This window comes from Petaurus breviceps, unplaced genomic scaffold (assembly GCF_028583685.1).
Source record: "Petaurus breviceps papuanus isolate PSGF00001 unplaced genomic scaffold, PetGlider_PUasm1.0 37, whole genome shotgun sequence".
Lineage (NCBI taxonomy): Eukaryota > Metazoa > Chordata > Mammalia > Diprotodontia > Petauridae > Petaurus > Petaurus breviceps.
The window spans coordinates 38,700,037-38,724,388 of NW_027186296.1; the positions used below are offsets into that span (position 1 = coordinate 38,700,037).

The following is a 24,352-nucleotide window of genomic DNA, read 5'->3' on the forward strand; positions in this document are numbered from 1 at the left end:
AAGGTTGGTTTTATTTGCCCACAGGCCCTCTTCCTGACTACACACCACCAGAAATCTTCTCATTTGAAAGCACTACAGGATTCACATTGTATGGAATGATGTACAAACCTCATGATCTACAGCCTGGGAAGAAATATCCCACTGTGCTGTTCATCTATGGTGGTCCTCAGGTAGGTGTGTCACTTTCAGTAGCTGTAGTCAGGTTGAGTAAGCTAGGATTTTGTCTGCATATAACCAGAATTGCTTATTCTTACTCTGAAGTTCTTTGTCTAGATTCTAAGGTGGTATTGTTTAAAGGTTATGTTAACACCCACATTCCATAGCATTAAAATAAGGGTGAAAACAAGTATCAATGTATAGCAATAATATCTGTCTTGCAGGCATTAGATTTCTTAGAAGTCTGTACTCTTTTGTGCATATTCTTTTTTCCAGCTCCTTTCCCTCAGTAAAAATAATATTTGCCTCAAAAATTTTGGTTGGGACAGAGGATAGGAATGTAGTTATTGAATCTACCCTTCAGTATGGATTTATGATCTTTTCATGAGTGTTCCCCTCCACTGGTACAAATCATAACCTAAAAATGCCTTTTCATTCAGCCCTTGCCCAAGTCCTTCCATAAGTCCTTCATAGAGAATCTGTCATTATGTTAGAGGCTGTCAGTCAGATTTTCTAGTATTTCATGAATATCTGTGCAATCTTTGTACTGTCCATCCTTCTAATCCCTCACTCTTGCATGTAATAAAACCAACTTTTCTAATTCATTTATTTTGCCCTTCTCATCAGAACCTATAAGGTATCTTTCCATTTAGCTACCATTTCTTTCTTTATTTTTTTTTTTGGCTTTGCTTATAGTGAGAATGGCTGTAGATATGGTTCATTTCCTCCTGCAGTATATCAACTTGTTGGTCATTGGATACTTATTTCATATTAAGATTAACAGCAGTTAAATATTTATAGATGGTCTAAAGCCTTTACAATTTTTAGCACTTTATTCCCCTTCCATTCTATTTTTTATAATCCCCCAATTGTCTTCACTGTGGAAGTAGAATGGGATTGCATAGTTTTGAGTGCTATTTTATATTTTTAATTTGTATTACATATTTATTACATTTTATATATTATATCTATTTTATTATCTATATTATATTTCATGAGTCACCAGGGCCAAAAACTTCATCTTTTAGTGATCAACCTTCTGGTCATGAACTTGTCTTTCTTTAGCAAGGTTGGTTTCATGCAGCAGGCACAGTCTGTTGCTGGCAATATACTCAGAACTTTCCTAACCTGGTAGAGTTTGCCTCTGCTATGGCCTCTAATCCATGATGAAGCATCAGAATAAGCCTTTTGTGGAGGTATCATATCCAAATTTTGGGGGGTAGGGTGGGGATTGACTGTATTATTTCAGGGTTTTACAACACTATCCTTATTTCATTTGAAGAAGAAACTATATTTTCTTGTTTTCTTTTTTTTAATATATTTTATTTTAAACTTAAATACAAAATGAGAGCGACAAATTTAACTAAAATAATACAAGAGCAAAAAAGAAAAAATGTATTGCCATGTGCACAGTAGAATGTAAGAAAGGATTAAAAATATACAATAAATTTCCATTTCAGCAAAACCTATATAATAAATACTACACATTATGTTGAGAGCTGTCCATCTTTTCTTTCCTTCCTTGTAAATTTTCTTTTGTTCCCTGCTATATGCTTTTTACTTTGTTCTCCACTCCCCGTTGCGATTAAATGTGGACACACACACACACGCATGCGTGCACACACACACAGATATACATACACACATAGATATATATTCACAAAGATGTACATATATAAATACATATACCCATACATATATACATTTGCACATACATATACGTAATTATACTCATATATAGACATATCCATTTGTATGCATCGATGTAAGACCATATTTTTTTAATTTGCCCTCTCATGTTTTTCCAAGTCTACCAACTCATCACTTCCTACAACACAGCAATATTCCAACCTTATACTGTCTGGTTGTTTTAAATAGTCTAAAACAGCATTGATGAATATGACTGAGACATAGTGTAGTTTCCCAGTTTTTCTCTTTTGATTAAATCTATTTTAGCCTTAACTTTGTCTGAAATAATTATTACCACCCCTGCTCCTTTCCCCCTAATAAATTGTACTCCTGATCTTTATTTTGTTTGTGCATATCTCTTATTTCCTATCCCTCCTGACTCCTCTACTTCTACCCACTACCTTTCCCTTCTGTTACTTAACCTACCACCTCCAAGGATCCCTCTCTTATCCTCCCATTCCCATTAATCTAAACACCCTTCTGTACCCCACTTGAACTTATTACCTCACCTTCTCCTTTAAAGATCTTTCCCTTATCATCTCCCCTTTCTCTATCCCCTTAGCATTTCATTTCTTTCTGAGTTTAGAAAACTTTTATACTCTTCTAGATATATTGTTCCCTCTTGAACCCATTCCTGATGAAAGTAGGTTTCCAGAACTACTAGTCTTCCTACCCCATGTAATTCCTCTGTGTTGACTCTTCCTTTCACACCTCATTTGTATAAGATAATTACTCTTTTTTAGCTGTTCCTATAAAGTTTTACTTTTTAAAATCATATCATACTCAGGTCTACCCCAATCTTTCTTACAAACTACACAATTACTAATAACAGTTTTACATTTTCTCATAAAAAGGTAAACAGTCTGTCCTTATTTAGTCCCTGGAATTAGTCTTTCATATATACCTTTTATTTTTTCTTGGCTCTTGCATGTCAGATCTTCTGTTTAGTTCAGGTTTGTTGGTTGGTTTTGCTTTTTTTAAACAAAATACCGAAAGTCTGACAATTCATTAAATGTCCATTTTTTTCATTCAAGATTATGGTGAGCTTTGCTGGGTATAATATTCTTGGTCAGAGGGGCAGCTAGGTGGCGCAGTGAATAGAGCACCGGCCTGAGTTCAAATCCGGCCTCAGACACTTAACACACACACAAACTAGCCGTGTGACCTTGGGCAAGTCAGTTAACCCCAATTGCCCCCTCCAAAAAGCAAAAAAATAAATTTAAAAATTTAAAAAAATATATTCTTGACCAGAACCCTAGTTCTTTTGCTCTTTGATGTATAAAGTTCCAAGACCTGAGGTCTTTTAGTGTCACTGCTGCTAGGTCTTGTGTGATTCTAATTGTGGCACTTCCATATTTAAATTGTTTTTTTCTTGTTGCTTATAACATTTTATCCTTGGGCTAGGGGTTTCAGAATTTGACTATGATATCCCTGTGGGTTTTCCTCGTAGGATCTCTTTTTGGTTGTAATTGGTGGATTTTTTCTATTTCTGTTTTCTCCTCTTGCTCTAATTCTTTACAACAATTTTCTTTAATTATTTCTTTTATGATTGTATCAAGATTCTTTTTTTGATCATAGCTTTCAAGTAGTCTGATTATTCTTGTGTTTTCTCTTCTTGATCTGTTCTCCAGGTCAGTTTTTTTTTTAGGAGATGTTTCACATTGTCTTTTATTTTTCATTCTTTATATTTTATTATTTCTTGGTCTCTTATGACTTCACTGGTTTCCCTTTGCCTAATTCTGATTTTCAGGGAGTTGTTTGCTTCCTTAAGATTCTGGATCTCCTTTTCTAATTTGTTGACTTTCTTTTTACAATCTTCATGTTTTTCTTGGATTCTTCTTTTTCCCCCCAGTTCTTCCTCACTCTCTCTCCTTTGATTTTTAAAGTCTTTTTTTTTTTTTTAAGTTCTTCTATGAATTCTTTTTGGGCAGGCCACCATTTGATGTTACTCTTTAGAGTAGAAGAGGGTTTCTTTGTTTCATGAAGATGAAGATGAACTCCGGCCTTCTCTGTTCCCATAGTAATTTTCTGTGGTTGAAGTCTTTCTCCTTTGCCTGCTCATTTAAAAAAAAATTTTAGCAACTTTTTTTTTTTTGTAATCACTTATAGCCCTGGGGTGTGGCCTCAGATCTTTCAGTTCTCCCTTCTGGTCTGGAACTGAAACCAAGACCTCCAGCTTCCTATAAGTGCCCACAGCCAGTGTTATCTTGCCCCACTTTTTCTGCAGTTACCTGGTTTGTGCTGGTTCCTTCTCATGTCTCAGCAGCACAGCTGGGTCTGGCATTCCTTGTCAGCAGAGGTTCCCTCAATTTTCTTTGGCTCAGATGGCCAACTCCCCTCACTGACCTGGGGGTAAAAGTTCCTGTGGCTGGGACCAATTTAATAGGAAGGGATGATGCTTAAAAGGGGAAATTAAGAGGTGAGAGAGGAATATAATGAGAGGAGATAGAGAGAGACAGAATGGGGTAAACTATCTCATAAAGAAGAGGCAAGGGAAAAGGGTTATGATGGAGGGGAAGAATAGGAAGGCAAAAGGGAATGGGTCAACCTTATTCTCACTGAATTTGGCTTGGGGAGGGAATGAAATACACACTAAATAGGGTATCTCACCCTACAGGAGAGTAGGGGGAAGGGGATGAGGGGGGGATGATAGAAGGGAGGACAGGCTGGGGGGAGGGAAGTTGGAAGCACCCACTTTTGAAAAGGGTCGGGATCAAAGTAGAGAATAGAACAAGTCAGTGGTGGGATAGGAGGGAAGGAAATATAGTCAGTCTTTTACAATATATCTACTATGTTAATATTTTGCATTAGCTACACATGTACATTCTATACTGAACTGCTTATCTTCCCAGTAAGGGTGGGTGACAAGGGAGGAAGGGAATGAATCTGAAATTCAAAGTTTTAAAATCAAATGTTTAAAATTATATAGACATATATACTATTATTAATACTATTTTACATGTAGTTGGGAAATAAGATATACAGGCACTGGGGCATAGAGATCCACCATGCCCTACTGGAAAAGTCTAAGGGGGTAAGGGAGAAGATATGGGAGAGAGCAGATTGGAGGAGGGTATATCCTGTGGGACTGCTGTTTTCGGGGAATGGGTGGGGGAAAAATGGGGAGAAAATTTGTAACTCAAAACTGGTGGAAATTAATGATGTAAATCAGAAGTTAATAAAGCATTTGAAAAATGAAAAAAAAAAGTTCCTATGGCTCGACTTAAGACTGCCTCCCAGCCCAGCTAACCCCAGGGTTCACCTCTTGTTTAAGTGGAACTAGCCTGGAGGTGTTTATTCTTCACAGGGACCAAACTTCATCCTGGGATTTTTCTTTAGATCTTCTCCAATTGTCCCAGGGGAACACTGTTCTGCCCCTACTCTTATTTGTTTTTACCACTCTTTGTTCACCTTGAGGTGCTATTTTATCTTGTTTGTGGGGGAAATCTGGAGAGCTTGGAATTTTCTGATGTGCTCAACCATCTTCCCAGAATCCTCTCTGAAAAATTTTATTTTCTTTACTCATTTATTTGTACGTTGTGATGTCCATTTGATAATTAATCACATATTTCTTCACAGAAATTCTTCGATCGTACTGAATAATCTATCCCTTTCATAATTTTTAAACTTTTCATTTGTTTGTCTTGTCTCCTCAAACCAGTTTCTGAGCTCCTCAAGGGCGAAGACTATTTTTAATGTTTCTTTGTATCACCTATAATACCACCTGTTTTACATGCAGGAAGCATTCAATAAATGTTTGGTTTTTGTTTGTTTGTTTTTTGCTTTTTGGAGGGACAATTGGGGTTAAGTGACTTGCCCAAGGTCACACGGCTAGTTTTTTGTGTGTGTGTTAAGTGTCTGAGGCCAGATTTGAACTCACTTCCTCCTGACTCCAGGGCTGGTGCTCTATTCACTGTGCCACCTAGCTGCCCCAATAAATGTTTATTATTATTTCTAATGCCACTTCCTAATTACTTCCTAGCTCATCTATGGAGTTATATTTATTTGTCACTTTCCTTCTGGTTGATATTTACCAGAACCTTGTTCTATGAATTCTCTGCCTTTCATTCTTTGAGCCTCTGTAATTTTTTGTCTATACAATGTAATATTTGTATCACTACGTGCTGCTCCTGTTCTAGGGAAGTACTAACATATTTACTCTCTTAGACTTTTCTCACTTTGAAGTGTAAGACAGAGAAGCAATTAAGTTATTTTCCTTTTCTGAAATTGAATGAATGGAAAAGGCATTTATAAAGTGCTTATTATGTTCCAAGAACAATAATATAGCTGCCCTCAAGGAGCTTATGTTTTCATAGGGAAAGACAACACCAGTGATGGCCAGTGAGAAGGGTATTTTGGACAAAGAAGTCAGAGTGAGTGTTGCCATAGAGCAAGTGACTGAATATGCCCTTTCCAGCAATGAAAGTGTTGATAATTATTACTGTTCTCAGAACTAGAGTTTGAGGTGTTGGGGGGAAGAAATGGCATGGAGAAAGTCAGAAAGTGGTATGGTAGACCTAAAACCAAGATAAGATAATGTGCATATTCCTAATCCAGAGCCCAAAGATGGGAGTTTAAGTTCCAGTAGAAGGTGGAAGCTGTAGCTGCAGACAACATGGCATAGGGAGAGTCAGGAAACTAACATGGGCACATGTCAATTCACAGTTGTTCTTAAATATGTGAAATAAGTGTCACTGTTATTAGAAAACTTTAAGGCACAAAAGAAACTTTAACTATCAGCATTAGTTTTAATGGTATTTAATTTTTTCCCCAAGTACTATGTCATCTTTAAAAAAAAAAAAGTGTTTCAGTAATTCCCCTCATTTATATCACAGCCTTTTCCAGTTATAACACCCTCCTCCAAGGATACTCTCTTATAACCAGAGACAATTAAGCATATCTATCCAATGTAGTGACTGTATCTGATGGAGTATACCACTATCACTATTCTCCTTTAAAGAGGGAAATACATTTTATCATCTATTCTCCAGGAGGAATACTTAGTATTATAGTTACTCAGGTTTGGCTTTTGTAGGGGGGTTCTTTTTGGTTTACATTGTTGTAGTTATTGTGTATATTGTTTTTGTTTCTGCTTACTTTATTCTATATAAGATCATACGAATATTTCCATATTTCTGTGAATATGTCATTTTACTTGTTTCTAATGGCATAATAATATAACATTACATTCATATGCAATGATGTAATTATATAGAGGGCAGCTAGGTGGTACAGTAGATAGAACCCTGGGTCTGGAGTCAGGAAGAGCTGAGTTCAAATCTGACCTCAGACATTTATTAGTTGTATGACCCTGGGCAAGTTACTTAACCCTGTTTGCCTCAATTTCCTCATCTGAAAAATGAGCTGGAGTAGAAAATGGCAAATCACTCCATTATCTTTGCCAAGAAAACCCCAAATAGAGTTACAAAGAGTCGGACACAACTAAAAATGACTATAACAAAAACATATTCATATACAACAATTTGTTCTGCCATTCCCCAACTGGTGTCACCTACTTTGTTCCCTTTTTTTTTTTGCTACCACACAAAGTGTTTCTCTGAATATTTTGATAAATATACATGTGGAGCCTTTCTCTTTGGGATATATGCTTAGGAGTGGAATTACTGGGGCAAAAGGTATGAACAGTTTAGTGACTTTCACTGCATATTCCAAGTTGTTTTCCAGAATAGTTGGGTTATTCCATAGCTCCATTAATAATGTATTATTTTGCCTGTCTTCTTACATCCACTCTAGTACTGATTATTTCTATCTTTTATCATCTTTTCTGACTTGATGGCTGTAAGGTGAAAACTCAGAGCTGTTTTAATTTACATTTCTATTATTAATAATTGGGCTATTTTTTCATATGGTTTTAATAGTTTACAATTTTTCCTTTGGCAACTTTTTGTTCATATTCTTTAACCACTTGCGTATTAGAGAATGGTCCTTGGTCATATATTTGTGCTAATTCCTTATATGTCTTGGATATGAGACTTTCATCAGATATTTAATTCAGAGATTTTTTTCCCCCACCTAACAGTTTCTTTATTTTAATTAACTTTTAAAAAGTACTTAATTACATAGCAGAATAGTATCAACAGCAATTTAAGCAATTTAGTCATTTGAGCAGCCATACCTGCTTCATTCTTTTGCATATAAATTATTTTATAGAATTTGACTGATCTTGTATTTCTTTCTCAGGTGCAGCTGGTGAATAATCGGTTTAAAGGAGTCAAATATTTCCGCTTGAATACTTTGGCATCTCTGGGTTATGTAGTTGTGGTAATAGACAACAGGGGATCTTGTCATCGAGGGCTTAAATTTGAAGGTGCCTTCAAATATAAAATGGTGTGTGTGCAAGAAAACATTTGCCTATTAAACATCGTGATTCATTGTGTGGCATTGGCCAGTGTAACACCCTGAGAGTAAACGGAGGAGAGAGTAGGAAGCTAGTGATCAATAAAACATATTAATTTATCTCTTCTTATTTGAAACCTCAGAGATATAAAACAGAGCTACTTAACCTAGTTTGTAGATGTATCCCTGACTTCTGATTTTCAGAGTTTGAGATTAAAAGTAACATTGCCAATTTGCAGCTTCCTATATCATACCAAGAGGAGTGTTTGAGCTTTGTTCTGTCCAATGCAAAGAGGGAGGGAGACCAGGTGATCAATGTCTCCTTGTGACAAGTTTTTTCTCTCTACAGGAAGCTTAAAATGCTACCTTTTAGAGATGCTTCCATGTTATACCCGCTGCATTTGGAAAACAAGAAACTGATGTTCCTTTTGCACAGTAAGACAGTTAGAATATTTGCCAGTGTATTCAACATGCTGAGTAGGAAGTGATGACTTTTTCCTAAGGTCAATTCTTTGACCTCATATTGTACTCTCATGTGAGACTTTTTAGAAAAATATGTCCTGGCATACTGTATCTCTCTGAAAGTATTATGTTTAATGAGAGAGATAGAGATCGGGGAAACAGTAAAGCAGTGCTTCAATTATGACTCCCTTTTCATATTTTCAAAATAATAGAGGTATTAGCCCAGAGAAGAAGTCTAAAGAGTAACTTATTTCCTGTCTTTGGGTATATGGAGACTTGTCACAAGGAAGACTTTGACCAACTGATGTCCCTCTTCACAGAGGAATAAGAAAAGAAAATCAGATAGCTGTGACAAGGAAAGTACTTTACAAGTATACAAAAATGTATGTTAAAAATAATTATATGGGGTAATAAAATACTAGTAGACTCTACTTAAAGTAAGTTATAGAATTGCCACATATAAAGAGGTTTTTCAGATTGATACCATTGCCTTCCTTTTAGCTAATTACAGAATTTAAGAGCTGGAATACACCTTAGAGGTCATGTAGTCTGACACCCTCATTTTATAGTTGACAAGACTAATAATAATACAATGATTAAAAAAAATAAGGGACAGATTCCATTTTTAAAATCGACAGATTTTAACAAGCAGTGTTGTAATACTTATAGTTAAGCACTAACAACGAAATGCACTCATTTTCTTTCAGGGTCAAATAGAAATTGAAGACCAGGTAGAAGGACTTCAGTACCTAGCATCTCAATATGATTTCATTGATTTAGATCGTGTGGGCATCCATGGCTGGTCCTATGGAGGATACCTCTCTCTGATGGCATTAATGCAGAGGTCAGATATCTTCAGGGTATGTGAATTCTTGTAGACTTATTTTTGAGATACAAATCAAAATATCTTTGTGGCTTAGGGATAGAACATAGGGCAGATTTCTTCTAAATGAAACATTTTTTTTTTGTTTTACAGACTCAGAAAATCTATAAAATATCAAAGATTTACAGATATTAACTTTCCATGAGGTAGATAGATATATAAGATTTGTCAACTTTTGGCAACCAATTATTATTAGAAAATTTTGACCACACCTAGGCTTAAAAAAAATTTAATGACAATCAAGTTTTTAAAATAGCATGACTTATAGAAATAGATATCATGCATAATGACATAATAGCAGAATATTTTTATTCAGCCATCAATATAAATTCAAATGACTAGCATGGTTTTTACTGGCTGCTACCTGTGGACAGGTTGAATAAGATATTTAAATATGAAAGTTTATGTGGCATCCATGAAATTATATTATTTAATATTTAACGATAGCCTTTTATTGTTTTAAAACCAGCAGACTCAAGAGGGACTTTTAAAAAATCATAGCAAGAGAACCATGGAACTGAAAGCAGTCTTCCACAGATCACACAGCTGTGAGGATTTGAACTCATGTTCTCTGATTCTAAACTTTCCTTTACTTGATAATGCTGTACTCCATACACAAAGCTGATGTAACCAAGATGCCTTCAGCATATGCACTCTTAATTAATTTTTTCCAGTAGTGGAGATGGATTTGCAACAAACCATCCAGTTTCTTGTTTAGTCCCCCTTTTGACTAAAGAATATTCATTTGTAAAATTATTGATCCCAGAGAAGAATACAATGTGTGCCTGAAAAATTGTGAAACTAATTGGCCACCCATTATTTGAAATAACATTTACAATGTGACTGGCTAAGCTAACTAGAACTAAGATCCATTATGTACAACATAAGAATAGTTTTAGCCTATACATATGCAATTGCAAGTATTCACTGCTAGCTCTTTCCTGGCCCACATTTGATTGTGATTATTGGTTTGTATAGGTTGCCATTGCTGGAGCTCCAGTTACTTTGTGGATTTTCTATGATACGGGATATACAGAACGTTACATGGGTCACCCTGACCAGAATGAACAAGGCTATTACCTAGGATCTGTGGCCATGCAAGCAGAGAAGTTCCCTTCTGAGTAAGTGTACTCTTTTAATCATTAAGCTAAATTTAAAAACTATATATTAGGGCCAGTTTTTAATTATTTGATGGAAATACTAGTCCTGGGGCAAGGGGGAGAGAGGGAGAAAAAAATAAAATAAAAAGTGCACAGGCAAGAACAAAAGAAAAAGAAGGAAGTACAGAAAAACTGGGTAGCTTTTAAAACAGTTTATTACATGGGTTTTCTTGAAATGGAAATTTATTGTTTTATATTGAATCCTCTCTTATGTTCTGCTGTGTACATGGAAATGCCTTTTTTTCTTGTTTTGTATTTAAGTTTAAAGTGAATAAAACATTTTTTAGAAAAGGAAATACTAGTCCTAAACAAAGTGATTTTATAGTCCTAAGATAGTACCTTTACTTACTTGAATAATCAATCATTTGCATAATTATAATCCTCCTGATCATGTAATTTCTTTTCTTCCACCTATAATTGAAGAAATTAAAGGCATAATTCTACTAAAGTGGAACAAAAAAGATGTTAAAAGGTTTTTATACAGTTTTGAATAACTGCCCTATTCCTGGAAAAGGGCATGAATGATAATATGTCTGATTTTACAGCCAGTTTCTCCTAAGGAAATTGGACAAACCCACCTTCTATTTCATTCTTGATTTTTTTTTCCCTAAGATGAGGGAGCAAGTTAACATCATGTGATTTTGAAGTTAAATTGTTAGAATTTGATCATGATATGTGAAGAAGTTGGAAATTATTAAACAGAACTATATATTAAATTATGTGGCTCCCTTAAGTATTCCAGCATATTACCTAATACTCTATGTTTTATCTTTTCCAGACCCAATCGTTTACTGCTATTGCATGGCTTCTTGGATGAAAATGTTCACTTTGCACATACCAGTATATTACTGAGTTTTTTAGTAAGGGCTGGGAAGCCATATGATTTACAGGTAAGTTCCTGCACCATCTAAATTAAAATATAACAATATCATATGACTCAATTTTCCTGGTTAAAAATTGTGTGCTATACTTTGACCTTATGAGCTCAAGATTTTTAAAAACATGATGTGAAAAGTAAATGGTATTTCCTTGCACTCTGATAAACCAGAGTAAAAGGTTAAGTTTTTAGCTCTGGCTTCCTAAAACTTACAAGAACCACAAAAGGACAGACCTGGTTAAATGTGCTGAGAAACTTGACTGTCTAGTTCCACCACTCAGTGTTTTCATACTCAGTTTCATTCTTTGTAAACACGGAAATGGCAGTAGGAAGTCAATTTACTGTTTTCCTTTTTTCTCTTTGTAAGTTGAGGAAATGATGCTTAATTTCATGATTGGAAGGGCAGAATCTCTTGATGTCATAATCTTTTAGTTCTTTCTTCCCTACTTCACCCATTAACATTGATTCATGTAGTCCAAAAGTCAGAAAGTTATCTCTTCTCAAATAAACAAGTTTTTATTATTTAAAACCCACTTCTGGGTAGTGAGAGGAATAAGTTTCCTTCTTACATATCCTCATTCCACTACTTACACATATTTACACATGCCCTGAGCATATCTGCTTTTTTATTCCATTTGTTGAATTGTCATGGGCATTTGTATTTAAGGGGATACTCTAAATTATCTGATTCCAGGTAAGTAGGTTTTTTTTATCCTCTTAGCTTAATAACAAAGGAAGTTGGAAGAAGAGGGGATGTGTCAGAAAATTGAAAGAGATGAAAAGCCTTTTTATGAATCTCTAATGACTGTGTATATGTGTACATGTTTGTAACCTCTCTGTAAGGCTACTCTTCTTGCATATTGTTAATCTTGTTAGACATCTGTTGGGGAGATTTTGAAAGAGATTTATAGTTATTAACTGCTTGTCCTTTGTGTTTTGTGATATTAATTTTTATTTTTAGATCTATCCTCAGGAGAGACACAGCATAAGAGTCCCTGAATCTGGAGAACATTATGAACTGCATCTTTTGCACTATCTTCAAGAAAATCTTGGTTCACGAATTGCTGCTCTGAAAGTGATATAATTGTGACTTTTGTGGAACTCTGATACATGGCTGCTTAACCAAATGAGGAGGTCTAATCTGTAGAAAATATAGAAAACTGATCATCACATTTTGGTGCCTGCCACATAACATCCACTTCTGAAAGTAAATTTGGTGCCATACAGGAATCTACAGTACACAAATAGCAACCTCATACCTTAACTCACACAAAGAATTGAACGATGTTCACTTCCATGGGACACAGCAATACCATGAGAATTACTGAGAGAAGCTAAAACATTTGCAGCACATATCAGCACCATCACATTTCCACCTTTTAAAAGCATTGTAAGCCTCATGGATTTAATCGGTGTATTTTTACATTATATTTGAGTTTGTTACATTATGGTAATATTAGGTGATTGGTTCACTACAATTCCTGAATCTCTGGCTAATTACAAATTTGATAGCATTCAAGTGTAATTGAATAGCTTATGCTTCATTGCTTGGGGTATGTCCAGCATGTTAAGAACTAATCATTATTAAACCTATGACTTAACCAATTGTTAATGATTTTAAGGAATTCCTAGTGGCCTCCTCAAGATACTCATTTTGGTTTATCCAAGTTCTTCCCAAGTGAGTTTTAGCTTTGTCTAGTAAAAACAAAATACTAATTTTTCTTTGATGATATGACAAGATGGGTTTTACCTGATTTACTTTCACATAAAGGAGAGTAACTGTATTTGTAGCATGGTTTTAACTAATCTTATGGTATTAATAATTACATGCAGATTAATTTTAAATTGAATGACAATAACTTAAATATTTGCAGGCTATTTTTTCCTTTAGGAAAAGAAAAGTACATATTCACTTTTGTTCTTCAGAAAATATGTTGGTACCCAATTTTCTGTATACCATTTCCTTATATCAAAATGCTCTAGATGTTGCAGGGACAAGGGGAGGTAGGGGGAAGATAGAAGGGAATCATAGGGATGTTGGAGTGGAGATAGGGATCTTTTTAAGTCCAAAGTGCAAGTACCAGTTGGCTGGGAAAAGTCATGAAAAAAATTTGGGAAATGAGATTTTAACTCTTAGAATATTAACTAAGAAAACCAAAGTAAAATAATCACCCCTCAGCCAGTATAATCTGAAACTGACTATATTCAAGAGAATTCTTTTTAAATTTTTTAGAAACAAACATTTACATTCCCGCCTTTTTAAGTGGTTCAGTGAGCACAAAGAGCTTTTTGGAAATGACAAGCTTAAAGTAGAAATTTAAATTTCCAACAGATTTGTTTATCATAAGTTGACCCCCTTAGTGGTGCATTATTCTCTTCTTCATTGTTTAAAAATTGTATATAGTTTCCTATTTTAAGTTTCCCTAAAATAAACTCTGATAATGAAATTATTCTGGTTTACCCCTAACATTTTAATGTTCAAGGGTTTTCATATGCTTTCACAGGTACTGTTTGGGTTCCCACTGGAGTGTTGGGGTAGAAGGGCAGAATTTTCTTGTTGCTAGGAGACTTGGGTAAGAGCATAGCAGGAAGAAAAACTTAACTTTAAAAACTGACCCAGCCCTGCTAATCACAGGCATTAATGTTTTCTTGGAAAGAAGTTGCTATATTTATAAGAGTCCCCAGAGAGAATGTGGAAGTTTCTTTTGCTTATCACATACTGACTGTAGATTTTTGTGTGCAGAGCATATACTTGTCACGAAGACATTATCTTTGTGGCACGTTTTTACCTTATGATAAGGGGAGATAAGAAATGAGGGAAGCCAGAAGTGATAATGTACCACTGTTGGATATTCATTTGGGAAAATTCTTTCCATAACTGTAGTATATATACATACCTATCTCTCTGTCATCTCTCTCCGTGTATATTTATCATATATACATATATACGTATAAACTTACATATTTAGTATCTTCCCACACCTAAATTTGTTTATATTTTGATTTGGGTAACTTCATACCCCCTGCAACCCAAGAAAATAATTCCCCCTATGACTCGAGTTTTACTTGATGAGGGAGATGCATGCTTCTGTACCAATAGTCTTCAGGGATCTGTGATCATTGCAGACAGTGTACAGAACAGAATGGGTATCCAGCAGTACCACAAGCCACTAGACAAGCATTCATTGCAAATTTCTTACTTTGTAAGGCTGTCTCTTTACAGTGGCATCTCTTCCTTTGCCAAAAGAAAAAAATAAAATACTCAATTGCTGCTGCATACTGTTCTAGTGAAACACACAGTTCATTTTTAGTTTTTTCCCTTTTCCCCGTCCAAATAAATAAAGAAATTGCAAGTTCTCATTACAATTCCTAAGCACTATTTCCCTTCTTTACCAGTGAAGAAATGTTGTCACGTTGGCAGCCATACTGTGAACATGACTGAATTTTCTTTCAGAAAGGATACTTGATTGGATTTGCTGTTCCTAAAGGAAATGGAGGCTCTTGTTTACAAAGTTAACAAGCAATGGAAACCTCTACCAAGATTCACTGGTAACGTTAACTATGAGGAAAGCAGCTCATCAAGTGGCAGTTTAAAGCAAGGAGCACGTTTGGTGAGAGCCAAAAAGCACTGGGGTTAAAAGGCAACCTGGGTTATTCATTGTCTTGATAAATTCCCATGGCCATTATTGAGTATAGTTATTTGAAATAACTCTAAAGACTCTAATGAGTGAAATTTATACTATACTGACTTAGAAGAGATAATGATGTGTAAGCAGGAAATCCTCTCCCTGTAGGTAAATATTGACCACTTTTTCTCACTATAAGAGATGTATGTGAAAAGCAGCTAGCAGCTCTACATTACTTGTGAGAACAAGGGAGTAAAGACTGCTTTTGAGGCCAGCTTCCTCCTGTCTTCCAAGGCCTCAGTTTGAAAATTTTTCCCACAGACAACAAAAGGGAATGAATCCTGGTCCTACCACCACCACACCAACTTCCTTACCTTTCTAAGAATGATATTTAATTGTTGCATGTTGCCAGTGTTCAAATTTTTCTTTTTGTTTTAAGACTTTATTTCAGTTTCTACCTCTCTTTATATAATGTTTTTTCATGTTTTGGAATTAGTCTCCTAATAAAACTCTTAAGTTCCAAGAAATATGTAGAAAAGACAAACTTTAAATACACATGTGATATATACATATATATGTGTATATCGTGTGTATTTAAAGTTTATGTATGTATATATACATATATATAGTCTTACTTATTTCACCTATTTGAGCACTTTTTTTTCTTTAATAAAAAAGTATCCAAATGTGGAGAAGGGAATGGCAAACTACTCCAATATCTTTGCCAAGAAAACCCCAAATGGGGTCAGGGAGAGTCGAACATGACTGAAAAACAACTGAATAAAAATTTTTTTTTCCCCTATTCCAAATTAAATGCTAAGGATGCTTATTAATGAAGTTGTACTAATTAGCATGTGAAGTTGTTGAATATGATTAAAATCATTATGCCAATACAAAATATATTTTCCCTGGTAATAAGAACACTAGGGAATTGATAATTCACAAGATTGGTTGCTCGTGATCTTGAAGCCCGTCTACCTGACCTATTAACTTAGAAAACAGATAGGACCAGGACTAGTCCTTATGGAAGTCTGAAGGAAAGCTAGCCCTTCTCATAAGAGTATCAGTGTCATAATAAATATATAAGAAGAACCTTCCTCCACCCCAACTCTCAGCCTAGAATATTGGGATAACTTAATACAAAATGCCTTCCCAGTTTCCTTCAGGTTTCCCAAGTGTCAGTACACCTGCATACTATTTCCAAAGTTATTGGTTCTACAGACCTTCAGAATGAAGAAACAGTAGTGTTTTGGTTATTTTTTTTCCCTTTTCTTTTGTGGTTGTTCAGCACAATTAGAGTTCAGGTGTTTAATTTTAGAATGTAAAGTGCCTGCTGTTTTAAGCATTGACTTGTATTAGCAGAATTGCATGTCTCACTTCAGTAAGTTTATGGGTTTCCCCATTTCTAGCTACACGGCTTTTAATCATGTAAAGTGGAAACATTAGTTTTGTTGTGTTTTATTACAGATCCTTTTGTTGGAATAAAGATGCTGCTAAAATAAATTGAATTAAATGTTTTCCCCCACCCCCATTTTAAACACTCTCCTTGATTTAACAGCTTGTATTTAAGCATGAAATTAAATCTCTAGTTTCAGTCTTCAAAAGTAACATTTTGAGGTTAGCAGTGGGGGAGCTGGGGTAAAGAGGCCATTTTGTGAAGAATTACACAGGTTTTTAAGTATTAAAATTAATCAAATCTCTACATTAATTAGTGTGTTGAAGCCTAGAGGGAGTGTACAGTGTTGCTTTCAAGCTGCAAATGGTTTTCAAGTTTCAAATTGTTCCCAGTAACCACCAGCTGGTGCTGCTGAACAAGGAAAGATACTGCTTTGGAAATCAGTGGGCATGAGCCATGTTTGTAGAAAGTATCTTGATGCAATGGAAAGAGCCCTGGATTTGGATCCAGAGGACCTGGGTTGGACTCCAAGCCCTAAAACTTAATAACCTTTGTGACCCTGAGCAAGGCATTTAACCTTTCTAGGCCTCCTCATCAATAAAATGAAAGGGTTGGATTATGATTTCATCTATTCCCATCCACTCCTGTGGCTTCAGTTATCACCTCTATGCAGCTGATTCACAAATCTGTCCAGCCCCAACTTCTGTTAGCTATTCAGCCTCAAAGATTGTCTAATGGAGATCTTCACTAGGATATTACAGGCACCCATGTCCCATGTCAACATGTCCCAAGTTGAATTCATCTTCAAAAATCTGTTTCCCTTTTCGACTTTTTGTCTATGCGAGAGGCAGTCATCCTCCTAGTGACCCAGTCTCATTATAACTTGTCATCTTTGACTGTCTTCTCTCTCAAATTCAGTCATCAATATCTCTTAACTGTCCTTTCCTTTCTATTGCTACTATGTTTATCCTACTGAAGATTATCATTTCTTCTTTCCTGGATTATTCATGATCCAGCCTTTATGCTTACTCTCCCTTCTCCATTCAATCTACCACTCAGATAATCTTTATCATGTACCACTATGTTGGCCTCAAGACGTCTAGGGGTCACCGTTGTTTACTGAATTAAAAGTAGTCCTACTCCTGGTTTTCAAGGTCTTCCACAACCTACTTCAAGCCTACCTTTTCTTCTTTACCTCATCCCTTTCTATACTGTGCTTTCCAGGCAATCAAAACTACTCTTTATTCCCCATACTTATATTTTTTTATGCCTTTGCTTTTTCTTATGCTTTGAAGAGATTCTTGTCTTTCATCTGTTGAAATCCTTTTCTTCATGGTCCAGCTCCTCCCAGGTCACATCCTCACACCTCAACTTGAAAGTGATTCTTCCCTCAAATTCCTAGGTCCTTTGCACTTGTTACACTTTTCATGTATCAGTCATTTATGTACTTGCATTGAAGTAATTCTTGTCTTGCCTCCATCTCTCATTAGATTGTAAGCTCCTTGGGAGTAGAATCTACATCATCTCTCTTTATATCCACAGTGCCTTGGTCATAGTCATGCTTAAATGTTTGGTGAATTGAGTTAGCAAGAATTAATTCCCCATTGCCCAGTTCTATCTTTGGTGGAACTAAAGGGTCAGAATAGGATCATCGTGAAAGGGAAGTTCACCATCCTGGTCCTAGGAGGGCTAAACCTTATTGAACCATCACTAGCAAAGAATTTAGTATTAAAAAGAAGTTAGTCCCACATGCTAATGAGAGTTCTTCTTACTCTAAAACTCTGATTGATAAAAATTTACCAATGTTTGTTCTATTAGAGTGTCTTGGCTTTCTTCTCTGAGACTACTATGTACTAAGGGCTCACAAAGTTTGATAGAGTAAAATGCTAAGACAGCTGAGGTATATGTGTTTGACTAAGATATTTCAGTAATAACTTGAGGAAAGGCAATGTGGTATAGTGTACAGAACTGGTCTCAAACCCAGGAGACCAGGGTTCAAATCCTGCCTCTGACATTCTAGCTCAATGATCATAGACAAGTCACTTAACCTCTCAGTGCTCTGGGCAGCTCCCCACAACAGTGGTATCAAACTCAAATTGTGCATAAGGATCCCTGAAGCCACATGTTGCTTTTAAAAAGCACGTATTAACATTATTTGTGTACTTTTGTGTTTTTATTTATTTTGTTAAGTATTTCTAAAGTTATATCTTAATCTAATTTGGAATTTACTCAGGAGTGTTGAGAGGTGTTTGCTGTTCTCCAGTTCTCTGTTGCAGAAAAGGTGGTGACCTGTATCAGTAAAGGGAATTTCATCACCTGGAACTTTACTTATGTTATTGAAGTTAGAGGTCCAGTCTCTATTCATCTCCACAGGAATAACCCTCCTTAAATCATTTGATCCCTTAAACCAGGGATCCTTGAATACATTAAGGGATTTCAAAGTTGGAAGGACCTCAGAATCCAACCTGTACCTTAACAAGAATTCCATCTACAAAATTCCAGAAATATGTTCATTCAACCTTTGCTTTACTTGAAGACTTCAGTGAGAAAGAAGCTACTGCCTCCTAAGGCAGCCCATTCTACTTTTGGATAGTTCTAATTATTATTATTGTTATTTGCTTTTTGGAGGGCAATTGGGGTTAAGTAACTTGCCCAAGGTCACATGGCTAGTTTTTATTTGTTTGTTAAGTGTCTGAGGCTGGATCTGAACTCAGGTCCTCCTGACTCCAGGGCCAGCACTCTACTCACTGCGCCACCTAGCTACCCAGAATAATTCTAATTATTAAGACAGGTCTTTTGTTTATGACAGGAAGCCTGAATTTGTCTCTTTACAACTTCTACCCAGTATTCCCAGGTCTTCCCTTTGGGATCACACAGAATGAGTATAATCCCTCTTCCAAATGACATATCTTCAGATATTTGAAGATAGCTATCATATTTCTCCTCAGTTGTCTTTTGTCCAGGATATATCTCCCCAGTTCCTTCAACTGATCACCATATGGTATGATCTCAGTATTGTACCTACCCTCTTCTGGATGCTCTCTAGCTTGTCAATGCCCTTTGTAAAACATGGTACCTAGAACTGAATGTAAATGTGGTCTACCTGGTACCTGCACTCATAGCAATTACCTTTTTCCTGGAAGTCCAAGGTCACAGCTTTTTGGACATATACCCAATTATTTTCAGTTTTAAGACCACTTAAACCCATAGATCTTTTTCAAACTAATTACTACCTTACAATTCCTTCCCCATCTTACATTGGGAAACTGATTGACTGTTGATTGACCTGATTAACAGGTATTTATTTCTTTCCACCCAAGCTCCATCTCCAGCCCTCTCCTAGAAGAAGAAAAAGTCATTGTAACAAATATGAACAGGCAAGCAAAACAAATTCCCATACTGGCCATGCCAAATTTTATACATACATACATACATACATATATTATATATATATAATATACATATAAATACATATATACACACATGTGTGTGTGATTCTGTATATTGAGTCCATCACCTCTCAGGAAATGGGTTACATTCTTCCTTGTCAATATTTTGGAATCATGATTGATCATTGAACTGATCAGAGTTCTTGAGTCTTTCAAAAAATATTTTTTTTTTACAATTTTGTTATACTAAAAGTTGTTTCCTGGTTCTGATCATTTCATCCTGCATTAAGTTCATAAAATTTTCACAAGTTTCTGAAGCTATCTTCTTCATTTCTGACAGTGCAATAGTATTCCATTGTATTCCTAATTTGTTCAGCCATTCTCCAATTAATGGATACCCTCTTAGTTTCCAAAAGTGTGCTGCTACCCCCCCAAAAAAGCTTCTATAACTATTTTTGTACATTTAATTTTTTTCCTATTTCTTGATCTCTTTGGGATAGATTTAGGAGTGGTATCACTAGGTCAAAGGATATGCACAGTTTGGTAATTTTTGGGACATACTTCTAAATTGCTTTCCAGAATGGCCGTACCAGTTCATAGCCCCACCAAGAGTACATCAATCATTTTTCCTTTTTGTCAGCTTTGACAATCTGAAGGGTGTATGGTGGACCTTCAGAGTAATGTCCATTTCACTAATAATCATTGATTTGGAGAATTTTCTCATATGACTTGCGATGATTTAGATTTCTTCCCTTGATAATTGCTTTTTTCATATCTCTTAACCATTTGTCACTTAGAGAATGGCTCTTAGTCTTATAAAGGTGAATCAATTCCTTACATATATTAGAAATGCAATGGGGGGGGGGCGCTAGGTGGCATAGTGAATAGAGCACCGGCCCTGGAGTCAGGAGGACCTGAGCTCAAATCCGGCCTCAGACACTTAAAACACACACACACACACACACACACACACACAAATCTAGCTGTGTGACCTTGGGCAAGTCACTTAACCCCAGTTGCCTTCCAAAAAGCAAAAAAAAAAAAGAAATGCAATCCCCCACAGTGAAACATGCTATAAAGATTTTTTCCCCAGTTACATATTTCCCTTCTAATCTTAATTGCATTGAATTTGTGCAACACATTTTTAATTTTATGTAGTCAAAATCATCCATTTTATTTTCTCTTACATTTTCTGATCTTTGATCATGATCTCTTTTCTTATTCATAAATCTGAAAGGTAATTTCTTCCTTACTCATTTTTTTTTCTTTTTGGAGGGGGGAAGGCAGGGCAATTGGGGTTAAGTGACTTGCCCAAGGTCACATGGCTAGTAAGTGTTAAGTGTCTGAGGCTGGTCCTCCTGACTCCAGGGCTGGTGCTTTATTCACTGTGCCACCTAGCCATCCCCTCTAATTTGTTTATAATTTTACCTTTTGTGTCTAGGTCATATATCAATTTGAAGCTTATCTTGGTATATGGTATGAAATATTGACTTGAACCTACTTTCCACCAGACTTTTTCCCAGGAGTTTTTGTTGAATAGTGAATTCTTATTCCAATATATCTGGTCTTTTGGTTTATTGAACCCTAGGCTACTTAGTTCACCTCTTTCTGTAAGTTATATACCTACCCTGTCTAGTTTTGAACCAGTAACAAATTGTTTTGATTATTACTACTTGGTATTACAGTTTGAGATTAAGTACAGTTAAGATTTTTTTCCCAGTTCTTTTCATTTTTCCCTTGAGATTCTTGAATATCTTTTGTTCCATCAGATGAATTTCATTTTTCCCTCTAGTTCTATAAACTTACCCTCCAGTAGTTGGATGGTGTTCTCACTGAATAAATAAATTAATTTAGGTAATACTGTCATTTTTATTTTATTGACTTGAACTACCCATGAGCACTTTAATAGTTCTCCAATGTTATTTATTTTTTTTTAAAAGCAATAGGGGTTAAGTAACTTGCTCAAGGTTACACGGCCAGTTATTTCTGGGTGTGGTGCTGAGTATCTGAGCCCGGATTTGATCCAGGTCATCCCAACACTGGAGCCGGTGCTCTTACTCGCTGAGCCACCTGGCCGCCCCAAAGAATTGGGGTTAAGTAACTTGCTCAAGGTTACACGGCCAGGTGTTTCTGGGTGAGTGCTAAGTGTCTGAGCTGGGGACTCGATCTCCAGGTCTTCTCAACACTGGAGCTGGTGCTCTTACTCGCCGTGCTACCTGGCCTCCCCTCTCCAATGTTATTTAAGTCTATGTTTATTTGTATAAAAACATTTCATAATTGTAACCATATACTTACTGTGTATATCTTGGTAGGTATCCTCCCAAGTATTTTATATATTCTATAGTCATTTTATATGGAACTTCCCTTTCATATCTCTTTGCTGAAATTATTATTTTAGTTAATTTTAGTTGACTTTTTAGTATTCTCTAAGTATACCATCATATCATCTAAAAAAAGTAATAATTTTATTCCTATATTTATTTTCTTAATTTCTTCTTCTTGTCATATTGCCATAGCTAGCATTTCCAGAACTGACTAGTGGTATTGCTTGTCAATGGATATCCTTGCTTTTTCCCTGATCTTACCAGGAAGATCTCTCATGTATTCTCATTATGTATAATGTAGCCTCTTGGGGCAGCTAGGTGGCGCAGTGAGTAGAGCACAGGGCCCAGAGTCAGAAGAACCTGATTCGGCCTCAGACACTTAACACACACACACACACACACACAACTAGCCATGTGACCTTGGGCAAGTTAACCCTGATTGCCCTCCAAAAAGCAAAAAATAAATAAATAAATAAATGATGAATATAATGTAGCCTCTTGATTTCAGATGTATGCTACTTAACATATAAAGAAAAGTACATACGGGGCAGCCAGGTGGCACAGTAAGAGTACCGACCCCAGAGTCAGGAGACCCGGGATCAGTTCTGCCTCAGATACTTAGCACCCACACAAAATAACTGGCTGTGTAAACTTGAGCAAGTTACTTAACCCCAATTGCTTTAAAAAAAAAAAAAAAGAAAGAAAAATACATTTATTCTTGTGATATTTAGTGTTTTCTATACAGAAATGGGTGTTACATAGGGTGTCCAAAAGTCCTAGTGCATTTTTAAGCTATTAAAATTTAATATTTAACATTTTGCCCTAAGCTTTTCCTCTATCTATTGATATCATATTACTTTTGTTGTTCTTGTTATTAACATAGCCAATTAAGTGTATGGTTTTCCTAATACAGACCAAACCCTGCATCCCTGGTATAAATCCAACTTGATGATAGTATATAATTTTTTGATATATTGCTTTCTGTTAATATTTTATTTAAAATTTTTACATCAGTGTTCTTTAGGAATATTGGTCTGTAGTTTCCTTTTTCTATTTGGACTCTTTGATTTAAATATTAAGATCCTATTTATATTATAGAAGAAATTTGACAGACCCTTCATTTCCTTTTTTTGTAAACAGTTTGCATAGCATTAGAACTAATTGTTCTTTGAGTGTTTGATAGAATTTTATTATAGGTCTATCTCATCTTAGATTTTTTTCTTTAGGAGTTCATTTGTGGCTTGTTCAAATTCTCTCTTTTATTTCTGAGATTGGGTTGTTTAAATTGACTGTTTCTTGTTCTTTTAATCTGTATTTTATGGAGTTTTTTTTGTAAAATTTTGTCATTTTCATCTTAAATTGCCAGTTTTATTGCAGATAGTTGGGCAAATGCTTTCTGTTAATATCCTTTATTTCTTCATTTTTTGTGAATGCTTTTTCATTTTTGATACTGATGATTTGGGTTTTTTTTCTTTTTAATTAGATTAGCTAATGGTTTAATTTTTTACCCAAAAATATGAGCTTCTGGTTTCATTCATTCATTAGGGTTTGTTGCATTCAATTTATAATTTCATTTTTGTTTTTCAAGATTAATTTTTTATTTAATTGTGGTTTTTGAATTTGTTGATTTTCTGAGTCTTTTAAGATGCATTCCCAATCTATTGATTTTTTTTTTCTCTTTTGTTGATAAAAAGTGTTTAGAGGGGCGGCTAGGTGGCGCAGTGAGTAAAGTGCCGGCCCCAGAGTCAGGGAGACCCCAGTTAGGTTTTGGCCTCAGACACTTAACACCCAAAAAAAGCTAGCTGTGTAACCTTGGGCAAGTTACTTAACCCCAATTGCCCTCCAAAAAGCAAAAAAATAAAAAAACAAAATTTAAAAAAAGTGTTTAGAAATAGAAATTTTCTCCTGAGGACTGCTTTCACTGCATTTCAAAATTTTTGGTATGTCTTCTCATTGTTATTATGAATTTAACTTTGAATTAATGAAATTATTGTTTCTATGATCTGTTCTTTGGCCCACTAATTCTTTAGGAT

The 24,352-nt window shown here is 35.5% G+C and overlaps 1 protein-coding gene across 1 annotated transcript in view; it reads left to right on the forward strand.

Annotated features, from left to right (window-relative positions):
* Positions 1-16,713, forward strand: part of DPP8 (dipeptidyl peptidase 8) — a 72,012-nt gene extending 55,299 nt beyond the window's left edge. Inside the window, exons 15-20 of the mRNA XM_069098274.1 lie at positions 25-170; positions 8,047-8,193; positions 9,372-9,524; positions 10,526-10,668; positions 11,486-11,597; positions 12,546-16,713. Of these exons, the coding sequence (XP_068954375.1) occupies positions 25-170; positions 8,047-8,193; positions 9,372-9,524; positions 10,526-10,668; positions 11,486-11,597; positions 12,546-12,668 (824 nt within the window). The 3' untranslated portion in view covers positions 12,669-16,713. The remainder of the gene's footprint in view (positions 1-24; positions 171-8,046; positions 8,194-9,371; positions 9,525-10,525; positions 10,669-11,485; positions 11,598-12,545) is intronic.
* The last annotated feature ends 7,639 nt before the right edge of the window (positions 16,714-24,352 follow it).